Below are 12721 nucleotides of genomic sequence, written 5' to 3'. Positions count from 1 at the left end.
CATCATGTTTATTATGAACATGAGTTCTAAGGAAAGGTTAGGAGCACAGGTGAGAGGAAAATTTCAGTGAGGCTGCCATAAAGAGATTTGTAAATATTCATATGGGATAGGAAGTGGCAAGGCAGTTTGCTGATCTAATATTGGACCATGAAAGAAATATAGAGGAGACTGGAATGAGAAAAATATTAATAAAATTCATATAATTATAAACTGCCTTAAGTTTAAATAATACTACAAAATGTTTACAAAGTGATTCAATTATTAAGAACAGTATTGTAGTAATTACTAATATTTATTTATAACTTGCCAAGTATTAGATACCATATTAAGCACTTTATATTCACACAAACACTATGAAATAAATATTATCACTTTCATTTTAAAATGGCAAAACAGAATCTATAAGGTTGAATGACTTCCTAAGGGCCTAAAGTCAGTAAGAGATCCAGGTACAAGGTCTCCTGATGCTAAATATAATCTGTCTTTCAAATGTGGCAAGACCCCTTAAGATTTCTATACTCCACTGTTAGTGTCATGTGCATTAAAAAGGGAACTATTATTAAAAATAATTATTTTTCTATATACCATCAATAGGAAAATTATCATTCAAATTATGTTAACTTAGTTCACAGTAAAAATTGGCTTATGCAATGATATTGCAGTTATAACTAAGGAGACTATATTGCCTAAAAATAAACATGGTAAAATAAACCTAGTAAAAAAATAATAGCATAGTCCCAAATAAATATTAAAATACAATAAATAATGAAAAGGATAGAATACAATTTTAAGCAAGCATATTAAATTACCTGAGATCCTCTATTCATATCAAGACCATACCAAACAGGCTTACGGTCAGGAGATTTGCTGGCCCACCAGGTTTTACATGGTATACTAGATGGGTTTGCTGAAATACATGTTTCTCCTGTTTCCATGTTGCAGTAAACTTTAATTGCATCTTCAGCAGACCCCTGGTTAGGATCAATCCAGTACTCACCTATTTTCCAAAATAAAAATATTTGCTAAGTAAAGAAAATTCAAACAAATAATAAGGAAGTACTCTGCAGGTCAGGAAAAAGTAACTGTTATGCATTTGGGTCCTTTCTGCACACCAGGCATTGTTCTAAGACATTATGCCAAATCATGTACTTGAGGCTCAAAATATGCATATGGAGGAACCCCCCCCATTTTATGGATGAGGAAACTATACCGAAAAGAAATCATTCACAGTGATTAAGTGGCTTTGTCAACATGGATGTGTTCCCATTAAATTTATAAAGCCAATATTTTAAAGCAAATTATAATTGAAATTTAATAAAATAATGTGTTGTCAAAACAATGAATAAAGTAAATGAGTTGAACTATGATTAGATTGCTATGAATTATCTCACTAGCCCTATTTAAAATGGATCTCATATATAAGAGATTCTGGAAACAGGCCATACCAAGTTTGTGCTTGGTGTTGGACACACAGTCAAATAAATACACAAATATATATTTGTGCATATATCTGTATGTATATATTTATGAGTAGTATGTATTTTATATATACATATATGTTTGTATATACATATATATACACACACACACATAAATACTTCCCTATATATATTACATACATATATATGTGTATATATTATATTAAAACTGCATTTAAAGTGAAATGAAGGGACAGAGGTGGGATATATAGAGTTGAGAATCAAATTGCCTATTTTTCAAAGATAACAATTTTAGCTATCCTGTCAATGTCATTTCAAAGTTAACTGAAATACTAAGTGTTTAATAGCTCATTTCTAAGGCCTAGAACACTTCTTCAGGCTTTATTAGATTAATCAAAATGATATAATAGTGCAAACTTTGGACACTGTGTATGCAACTAGGGCAGAAAGAATTCCAAAATACTTCAGAACATCTCTGCCAGCAGAGATTCCTAAAATGTGATTAGTAGACAGTTAACTACATGAAAGGAGTTTCATATTCAAAAATATTTGGAAATATTATGTAGCTTTTTCTACTCTTGATGCTCTAACAATATATGATAGCATATTAAATCTCTGAGAAGTCATTTAGGTAAGTAAATATGTTTAACCTTGTTTAAACGAGTATTTTTCTACCACTACAAGTATTTATATCACCACAAAATTATCAATAATCTAAGACTTCTGGTTGGAAATGGAACTACCACCGTGAAATTGGATCATTAATAGTATAGTACTACTATAGTACTTAACCATCTCACCTAATTTTTCGCATCGACTACCCCACCAAGAAACCAGAAGCTGTGACATTTACTATTTTATCTCGTGTGTCTATCACTAAGTAAAGAGTCAATAAAAATTTTAGAACGCAGTTGAGAATAAGATAATCAGCAACAATGGACTTTGCTCAAATGGGCAGCTGTTTACTCACCACTCTGCTTTGTGGAATGACAAAGCTTTAAGTCATCACAAGTCCGGGCTGGGTGCTTTTTAGAGCCATCAGGGCTGCGCATGGTTTCAATCTGACTACTGAGTGACTTCAGGGTAGCATGGACCCCTGGGTCGGTTTTGTTTTTGTCATCAGGAGCCGCCTGATCTTCAGTAAACTCCGGGAGTGGATCTGGCATGCTCTCATCATAGTGCCCCATGATGTCCCCGAGAGCAGCTGTAAGGTGGCCAGGGGGACCCGGGGGACCAGGTAGACCAGGCTCACCAGGAGGACCCTAATTTTTAAAAAGTTGGAAACACGGTTAACACATTTTTTTGGTTTTTGTTTTTCTACTTGACACAAAGGCACAGATGGGACTTGGTACATAGTTACAAGGCAACACCCTACCCAGTTTGATGGTACTGAAAGATCTGTGGCTCATGCCCTTTTTAACCAAACAGTTGTGCCCTGCCAATCTGTAACACCCCAAGGCTGAGCAGTGATGCATGACTCTGTTATCAGGCAATACATATGCAAGTCAGCATCTGAGATAAATAAAGATCAAACCAAAGCACAAAATATTTGCTCAGATGTTTACCTTGAAGTTGCAGTATATTTTATGTTCAGAATATGTATATATGCACATTTGTTTTCAAACTATTTTAGGCAAGGCACAACTAAAATATTTTAAAAGGATTTATAGACAGAAGAGGAAGGAAGAGAAATTGGGGGAGTTAGTTCTATAAGATGTCACATAAATATCAAAGAAATGCCCACAAGATACACCACAAGAGAATTTTCCCCTGTTTCCAAACAAGGGGGAGAGCCCAGGGGACCTTCTCATGAGCATTAATTAGCATGAAGATCAAAATCCTCTGTAAAGTGAAAAACATTCTCTTTATTCTTTTTATTGACCAAAATAAAGAGCTCTCTTAGTTTTGTGCTAAACAAGAACTATTAGAGTGACAAGGCGATAACCACAAAAAGTGGCAGAAGCTAGGAAATGGGCCCGCTCTATCAGTTCCCTTCTGTGCTTTTCCAGGAAGAACCCAGCCGCTTGAGGGAGTCGGTCAACAACCTGAAGGGATGTGTAATCCACGTCACACAGCGGGAGCGCGGTCCTGGCGGCAGAAGGCTGGAGCGCTACACTCCTCTGCCACTTGTTATATGGCTCCAGACAAGCTGCTTCCACCTTTAGTGACATTTCCTATTCTCAAGGGACTCTTAAATTTGCTTTTTTTTTCTTGAGAACATATAATGATTCCACTCATTCCTTTGTGCTAATCTCAAGACAAAATGACTTTATTCTCTCAAACACGACCGAACCACAAAATAAAGTCAATCAAGAGACATGTAAGTCAGAGGTATTCCAATTATGTAGCTGCTTTCCATTTACAGTTAGATAAATAAACAAATAGGAAATATTCCTTTTGACCATAGGAAATATAAGGCTATTTGATCCATATAATAAATAACACATATTTGGTCCAGTGGTACTCCCAGTAAAGAGCAGAGACAAAATAAAGGGAGAAACGCAGATAAGACGAAGGAGGAAAAAACGCTAGAGAGGCAGGCATAAACTCTGCCCCCACCCCCACACATATACACATACTTGGTAGATACATGAGGATGTTTCTCAAGACCTGAGAAGTCAGAATCTAATACAATTATAGCTTTACAGAACCCTCAAGTTCATACTATTAGAATTTTTCATGAAAGTTTTCATTGAAATCCTTTCTGAATTTCATGTGTTTTACTTTCCAGCATTTTCCTGAATGACTACATTTATCAAATCTCACATTTAGTATAGTGTCATTTAAATCAAAGCAACATTTTCATAACTTTAATTATAAAAACAGTTATAACTTGCTATTTGCTCTCACTGGTATCACATGAAGTCAAGGCCTAGGTACCTTAGACTCTGATTTTTTACACTCTGAATACTTGGTATTAAAGTATTTGAAATAGTTACTTATACAAACAAGCTTGAGTGTGAGTTTTAGGTTTATTCTCAGAGTTCCTTAAGTCTCTTGTCTGTCACACTGCACAGATGTTCCTCAGATAAAATCCAAGCTTTTGGAACCACCTGCATTACTTGCATGCAAACCCCTGTTATTACCTCAGGTCCTGCTTCTCCAACACTGCCCCGCACACCAGGAGGACCAATAGGCCCAAGTGGCCCAGGGTTTCCTTCTTTACCTGAAGGACCAACCGGGCCTGGAGGACCCTGCAAGAAACAAAGACCATATTTCGATTCTATGAAGAAAACTTTGACAATTCCTTTTTCTAATCAAACAACTATTTTCCTTATGGAGCTGCCACAATGATTTCTCAAGGCATTTTCCTAATGACTAATAAGCAGAGTTCTGGCACTTTCTAATGTTCTCTATTTCATCACACTGACTTCTCCATCACCCATGCATGGTAAAAGACCAGTATCAGTTAAGAACTTTAATCAACTAGCCATCTACTTTTACTGGTAGGAGACGTTTCATCAAATCTCATGTATTGTAAAAGTAGTTAGAAATTCAATTAACTAGGAAAATAACATGGCTGAAGTTGGAATGTTTGCTATAAGTCTAAGTTAAATTTGTATGCTTATACCCTAGAATCTCATCACATCCTAGTAATTTTGACACTACTGTTCTCAATTTTATGTATGATTCGTTTACACTGTATTTAGACATAGACATAGCCAAACTTGCTTCTAATGATTTTCCTAAGTATATGTCAATTGTCTTATACAATTAATGACCTATTAAAGGCAGTATTAACAGTAATGTAGAATTGTGCTTCAAATATTGGTTTCATTTTATGATCTGCTTTTAAATTAGCCTTACGCAACTGCTCCTAAGGAAGTGTCACAATTACTTCAAGTAAAAATTATATCCAGCTTCAAAGTCTATCTCCACTTCATGGCAAATCTGATTGTGTCACCTCGAAGAGCACAAGTTTAATGAAAATTTCAACGAACACAGGCAAGAAAATGAACTAACAGATGAGTATATCCCCGAGGCAAGAGACATTAAGGTAGGTCCATGAAGTAATATGTCGTATTTCAGGGTATTTCTACTTAAAGGTAACTGCTGACTGTTTTGTCTCATATGTTTGCTGCCAGCTTCTGAGAACCTTGGCTGACTCCACCTTCGATGCCATGAAAATTATACTGAAGCACCAACAGTGTATCACCAAAAACATTATTTATATCTAAAACTTATTGTTTTGTCACTTACTCTTGGGCCAAACGGTCCAGGGATTCCAGCACTGCCTTGTTCACCATTTGGACCCTAAAGAGGAAAAGAGTAAAAATGTTGCCAAAATATTTACATCCTACATTTTGCCATTTTCAGCTCTTTAAAATGTGCTCACATTGACTTTCACAGCATAAACTACTCATAAAGTCATTGGTCTCTACAATGTCTACATGAGTTAACCAATACTAAAGATAATTGTATGAACAAAGAGTCACTTACCCTTTTGATTGATTGATTTATTTTTTTACAAAATTACAGCTAATATGTGGTCAATTATATTGGATAACTGGATAATTAATTATTCATAAAGATATACTTTGAAATGAAAATAGATACAAAAAGTCTATCCATTTTATAGACAAACAAATGTTCAAGTAAAGATATCTGTGCATTTTCACATGGAGGGCAAACAATGTTTAAAAGAATAACTTACAGGAGGTCCAGGAAGACCCTGAAGACCAGTGAAGCCTCTGTGACCCTTCTGACCTCGATCTCCTCGGTCTCCATGATCACCTTTGTCACCGCGAGGTCCTTGGGGTCCCTAGAGATAGGATCATGGCATGGATGCTTCCTTTAAGGCTACAGTTTACTATAATTTTACTTTTTACAATTGCATTTACTACAATTTTGAATAGTAGCCTCCCTTCTCTGTGGGGCATATGTTCCAAGACCCCCAACGAATCAAGCCTAAAACCATGGACCATATCGAATTCTATATATTTTTTTCCTATAATACATATCTATAGTGAAGTTTAACTTAAAAGTTAAGCAAAGTAATTAACAATAATAATAGAACACTTACAAATACACTGTAATAAAGTTTATGTGAATGTTTCTCTCTATATATATCTTATCGTACTGTACTTGCCCTTCTTCCTGTGATGATGCAGATGACAAAATGCCTACATTATGAAATGAAGTGAGGTGAATGACATGGGAACTGTGACATAGCTTTAGGCTTCTACTGACCTTATGATAACATGTCAGAGGGAGGATTATTTCCTTTCAACCCTGACTGACATGGTAACTGAGCCCATGGACACAGGAACTGCAGATAACGGGGAACGCTGTATTTTATATTAACTAACATATATACTTATCTAAAGAGAACTAGACCTAAGAATTTTTGTCTATTTTCCTCAAGGAATTAAGGTGATCACTAAAAACATATATATAATAGTGCTTTCCTAAAGATTCAGGATTTTTTTTTAATGTTTATCCTACATTCCTACTAAGATGATACATTTTTAAGTTCGATCTAGCTTATCTGAAACATTTTCCAAAGACTATATTTCATATGTTTGGTTGATACTGTTATTTTAAAATACTGCCCCCATATGTAGATATTTTTAAATTAAATGAGTTCTTATTTACTTATGTTCCCTCTAAGAATGAACTGTTTATTAAATTTACATATTCAAATAAATTAACTGGATTTGGCAACTGGGATTATATTAATAGCCATAGTTGAAGGTGCTAAGAGAGAAGATCTTAAAATTTCTGACCACAAGAAAATAAAATTTGCAACTATATGAGATGATGGATGTTAAACTTACTGTGTAATCATTTCACAATGTTTACAAACATCTAATCGCTATATTGTATACCTTAAACTAGTATAGTGTTTATAGTGTTATGTATCTATTATATCTCAATAAAACTGAGGGGAAGATAAGAAACTGACAAAAAACTTGTTTAAGCAAATGAGAGAAGAATATTACCATTAAATCATTCTCCTCTAAAGAAAATACAAAGAAACTGTGTTACTCTCGTATTGACAATATCTGTACCCAAATCTATCAATTCTAATCCTGATAAACTAAAAAAAAAGCAATAGTTAATCTTATTGTGAGACAGAAGCTACACCTAGAGAAGAGGTGAAAATTATCTGATCAATCTGATCAGTCTCAGGCTTCTTTATTTTTTTTAAGTTTTTGGGAATAAAAGCAGCTCCAGGGGTCCAGTGGTTCATAGTGAACTGACAAGTTGCACAGGGTCTCCTAATATAGGGGCAGCTTCAGTTGTCTTTAGAGTTTTTCTAAAAGAATTAAAACTTTATCAATAATTTTGGGGAATGGAAGATATTATCAAGTAGACTGCCTCTCAGGTTAACTTTCCCTTATTAGCTTTTGGTTCTTTTATTTGTTTTTTTAATTTGGATATCTAGTTGTCAAACAGTATGGGAATCTTTTAGTAATAAAAACAAGACTAGATCTCAGTAACTTTTATATATATATATATTTTATATAAGGATGTAAATTTAAATACTAAAACCAACCTGAGTATTTTTATAATGTTAGAAATGTTCATTTTGGGGATAACCCCAAATTTCATAATTAAAAATAAACTAAACAAGAAAGCATGTACTTAAATTAACTAAGAAATTAATTAATCATGAAAAACCAAACCACATTGTTTTGTAATAGGTTTGAAAAATATTCACTTGACATGCTATACAACTATGAAATCTTCTCTAGTCAAGCTCATAACAAAGCTGAGAATTATGATTTAATTAATAAGCCCACATTATTTTAAGGCTATAATTGTTCTTCATGAATATAAACATTGATTTATATGGGTATAAAAGGAACATGGTCTATTACGTTGCCCAAAGAGATGATTAATTCATAATAGGACATCTGCATAATAATCACTAATCTGGAAGCAACAGCAAATAACAAAAAATCAGAACGTGGGCAGGGCAGTCTAGTGGAAAATAAGACATAATATTAGACTAGCATTTTCCAAGTTTACACAGAGCTTTTAATACAACTTTAAGAAAAATATCTGAGAGAAGGCACTATTATTCCTATTATTTTGGAGAAAAAGGTGACTCTAAAAGTTTTCATTGGTTATTGAAAGAATTCATAGTTAAATTTAGAGGAGTTATATTAAAATTATTTTAAAAATATGGACATATATACAATGGAATATTACTTCACCATAAAAAGAATAAAATCTTTCCATTTGCAACAACATGGATGAGATGGACCTAGAGTGTATTGTGCTAAGTGAAATAAGGCAGGCAGAAAAAGACAAACACCACATGGTTTCACTTATATGTGGAACCTAAAAACAAAACAAACAAATGAACAAAGTACAAGTCTACTCCTGGACACAGAGAAGAGGCTTGCGGTTGCCCTGGAGGAGTTTGGTGCATGGATGGGTGAAATAGATGAGGGGGATAAAGAGGTATAAAATTCCAATTATAAAATAATCACAGGATGAAATTGCAGTGTAGGGAATAGTCAATAATATTGTTATATCTTCATATGTTCACAGATGATACTACACTTATCATGGTGAGCATTTAGTAATGTAGGTGATTGTTAAATCACTATGTTGTACACCTGAAACCAATACAGTATTGTGTATCAACTAAACTTCAATAAAAAAGAAAAAAATATATAGACTCCTGGCTATTACTTTAAATTAGTTATTTTTTTGTCTACAGCTTGAGAAACTTGGTAATTTTCATTTATGTATCTTAAATTATACTTCTTCTTTGAGAACATATTTTATGTAAGAAGATATGTATTTTTAAAGAAAAGCAGAGAACTTACATGTAAGCCACGTTTCCCAGCTCGACCAGGTGGTCCAATAGGACCCCGAGAACCCTAGAAGAAATTTTCATGAAAATTGGTATGTAAAAAAATGCTTACACAACATAGATATAGGAGTAAAAACATATGTTTCTAGTTGGGTACTTACATATACTTATGATGTATATCTATGTATATACTCCTATGGCTAATTGATTAAAATCAGGCTAATGTCCCTAGGCATAACAAATGTGCTTACTATATAACTCCAGACACTTCTAATAGTCAATTTTATTAACCGACTTCACTGAACCAAGGTCACCTTTGCTGATTAGGGTAAGGCATTACTTGCTTAAATTTAACACGATGCATACTTATTACATTTTTTATAAGTCACAACATTTTTAGAAGCATCAAGATTTTTTAATACCTATTAGAATCAAATGTTTTCCTTTAAGACTAAAAATAATTTTTCTTAATTGATTATTTATCATTCTTTGTTTAGAGTCCTTAATCAAGTTCAAATACATGATTGTATGCATGCATACATGCAGCTCATAATAGAGCATACTGGTGTTTATAACTAACTGTCAGTGAGAAATTGCCCCTACTTACTGGATCTCCTCTCTGCCCTGCATCTCCTGGAGCGCCAACAGGGCCGGGAGTGCCAGGGGCACCCTGAGAGCCTGGCAGACCTGCAGGCCCAGGGTCTCCACGATCACCCTGACAAGAGCAACCATAAGACATTCTTTTAATATTTAACCCTGAAACAGCAATAGTCTATATGCTCATGCTATTTATAAGAAAAAACGTATTTTCTAAAAATTTAATTTTACTTATTACTTTACTTATTTTTAAATATTTTACTTATACTTAGGTATTGATAAAACAAACTTAAAATAATATTTCTCAGGGGGCAGAGCCAAGATGGTGGCGTGAGTAGAGCAGCGGAAATCTCCTCCCAAAACCACATATATTTATGAAAATATAACAAAGACAACTCTTCCTAGAATAGAGACCAGAGGACACAGGACAACAGCCAGACCACATCCACACTTGCCAGAACCCAGCACCTCATGAAGGGGGTAAGATACAAGCCCCGGTCCGGCGGGAGCCGAGCGCCCCTTCCCCCAGCTCCCGGCAGGAGGAGAAGAGTGTGAGCGGGGAGGGAGAGGGAGCCCAGGACTGCTGAACACCCAGCTCCAGCCATCCGGGCCAGAGCGCAGACACAGTGCATGCGTGGGGTCCTGGATACTAGGGAAACAGGGCAGCAAGAACAGTGAGTGGGTCTCTGAGGCCAGCGCCGGAGGACAAAGAAAAGCGAGGGGCTTTTTTTTTTTTTTTTTTTGGCGAGTGCTTTTTGGAAGTATTAAAGGGACAGGGTGGGACACTTAGTTCAGAGGCAAGGAATCTGGGGATCTCTGGGCACTCTAAACCCTGGGAAGCAGGGAGCACGGAGGCCCCTCACAGAGATAAATAGCCTCCAGGCTGCTCCCCCTCCAACGCGACTCCACCACTTTGGAGCAGAGGCCCGAACCAGGCCACGCCCACAGCAACAGCGGAGATAAACTCCATAGCAGCCCGGCAGAAGCAGAAACCCTGTCTGCACGCAGCTGCCCAGCACAAGCCACTAGAGGTCGCTGTTCTCCCAGGAGAGGAGGGCCACAAACCAACAAGAAGGGAAGTTCTTCCAGCCGTCACTGTCCCAGTTCTGCAAACTATTTCTATAACCACGAAAAGGCAAAATTACAGGCAAACCAAGATCACAGACACAACACCAGAGAAGGAGACAGACCTAACCAGTCTTCCTGACAAAGAATTCAAAATAAGAATCATAAACATGCTGACAGAGATGCAGAGAAATATGCAAGAGATATGGGATGAAGTCCAGAGGGAGATCACAGATGCCAGAAAGGAGATCGCAGAAATGAAACAAACTCTGGAAGGGTTTATAAGCAGAATGGATAGAATGCAAGAGGCCATTGATGGAACTGAAACCAGAGAACAGGAACACATAGAAGCTGACATAGAGATAAAAGGATCTCCAGGAATGAAACAATATTAAGAGAACTGTGTGACCAATCGAAAAGGAACAATATCCATATTATAGGGGTACCAGAAGAAGAGGAGAGAGAAAAAGGGATAGAAAGTGTCTTTGAAGAAATAATTGGTGAAAACTTCCCCAAACTGGGGGAGGAAATAATCGAACAGACCACGGAAATACACAGAACTCCCAAAAGAAAGGATCCAAGTAGGAAAACACCAAGACACATAATAATAATAATTAAAATGGCAAAGATCAAGAACAAGGAAAGAGTTTTAAAGGCAGCTAGAGAGAAAAAGGTCACGTATAAAGGAAAACCCGTCAGGCTATCATCAGACTTCTCGACAGAAACCCTACAGGCCAGAAGAGAATGGCATGATATATTTAATGCAATGAAACAGAAGGGCCTTGAACCAAGGATACGGTATTCAGCACGATTATCATTTAAATATGATGGAAGGATTAAACAATTCCCAGACAAGCAAAAGTTGAGGGAACTTGCCTCCCACAAACCAGATCTACAGGGCATCTTACAGGGACTGCTCTAGATGGGAGCACTCCTAAAAAGAGCACAGAACAAAACACCCAACATATGAAGAATGGAGGAGGAGGAATAAGAAGGGAGAGAAGAAAAGAATCTCCAGACAGTGTATATAAGAGCTCAATAAGCGAGCTAAGTTAGGCAGTAAGATACTAAAGAGGCTAACCTTGAACCTTTGGTAACCATGAATTTAAAGCCTGCAATGGCAATAAGTACATATCTTTCAATAGTCACCCTAAATGTAAATGGACTGAATGCACCAATCACAAGACACAGAGTAATAGAATGGATAAAAAAGCAAGACCCATCTAGATGCTGCTTACAAGAAACTCACATCAAACCCAAAGACATGCACATACTAAAAGCCAAGGGATGGAAATCATATTTCAGGCAAACAACAGAGAGAAAGCAGGGGTTGCAGTACTAATATCAGACAAAATAGACTTCAAAACAAAGAAAGTAAGAAGAGATAAAGAAGGACATTACGTAATGATAAAGGGCTCAGTCCAACAAGAGGATATAACCATTCTAAATGTATATGCACCCAACAAAGGAGCACCAGCATATGTTAAACAAATACTAACAGAACTAAAGGGGGAAATAGACTGCAATGCATTCATTTTAGGAGACTTCAACACACCACTCACCCCAAAGTATAGATCCACCGGGCAGAAAATAAGTAAGGACACGGAGGCACTGAACAACACAGTAGAACAGATGGACCTAATAGACATCTATAAAACTCTACATCCAAAAGCAACAGGATATACATTCTTCTAAAGTGCACATGGAACATTCTCCAGAATAGACCACATACTAGCCCACAAAAAGAGCCTCAGTAAATTCCAAAATATTAAAGTTCTACCAAACAACTTCTCAGACCACAGAGGTATAAAACTAGAAATAAATTCTACAAAGAAAACAAAAAGGCTCA

General features: G+C 36.1%; 1 protein-coding gene across 1 annotated transcript in view; it reads right to left on the bottom strand.

Annotated features, from left to right (window-relative positions):
* Nucleotides 1–12721, bottom strand: part of COL5A2 (collagen type V alpha 2 chain) — a 163204-nt gene that overhangs the window by 3303 nt on the left and 147180 nt on the right. The window contains exons 46-52 of the mRNA XM_036881678.2: nucleotides 9818–9925; nucleotides 9224–9277; nucleotides 6094–6201; nucleotides 5640–5693; nucleotides 4526–4633; nucleotides 2410–2701; nucleotides 810–997 (exon numbers count right to left, since the gene is read on the bottom strand). Coding sequence (XP_036737573.2) covers nucleotides 810–997; nucleotides 2410–2701; nucleotides 4526–4633; nucleotides 5640–5693; nucleotides 6094–6201; nucleotides 9224–9277; nucleotides 9818–9925 — 912 coding nt within the window. The remainder of the gene's footprint in view (nucleotides 1–809; nucleotides 998–2409; nucleotides 2702–4525; nucleotides 4634–5639; nucleotides 5694–6093; nucleotides 6202–9223; nucleotides 9278–9817; nucleotides 9926–12721) is intronic.

This window comes from Manis pentadactyla, chromosome 6, assembly GCF_030020395.1.
Source record: "Manis pentadactyla isolate mManPen7 chromosome 6, mManPen7.hap1, whole genome shotgun sequence".
Classification (NCBI taxonomy): domain Eukaryota; kingdom Metazoa; phylum Chordata; class Mammalia; order Pholidota; family Manidae; genus Manis; species Manis pentadactyla.
This window is presented reverse-complemented; position numbering and strand designations above follow the sequence as displayed.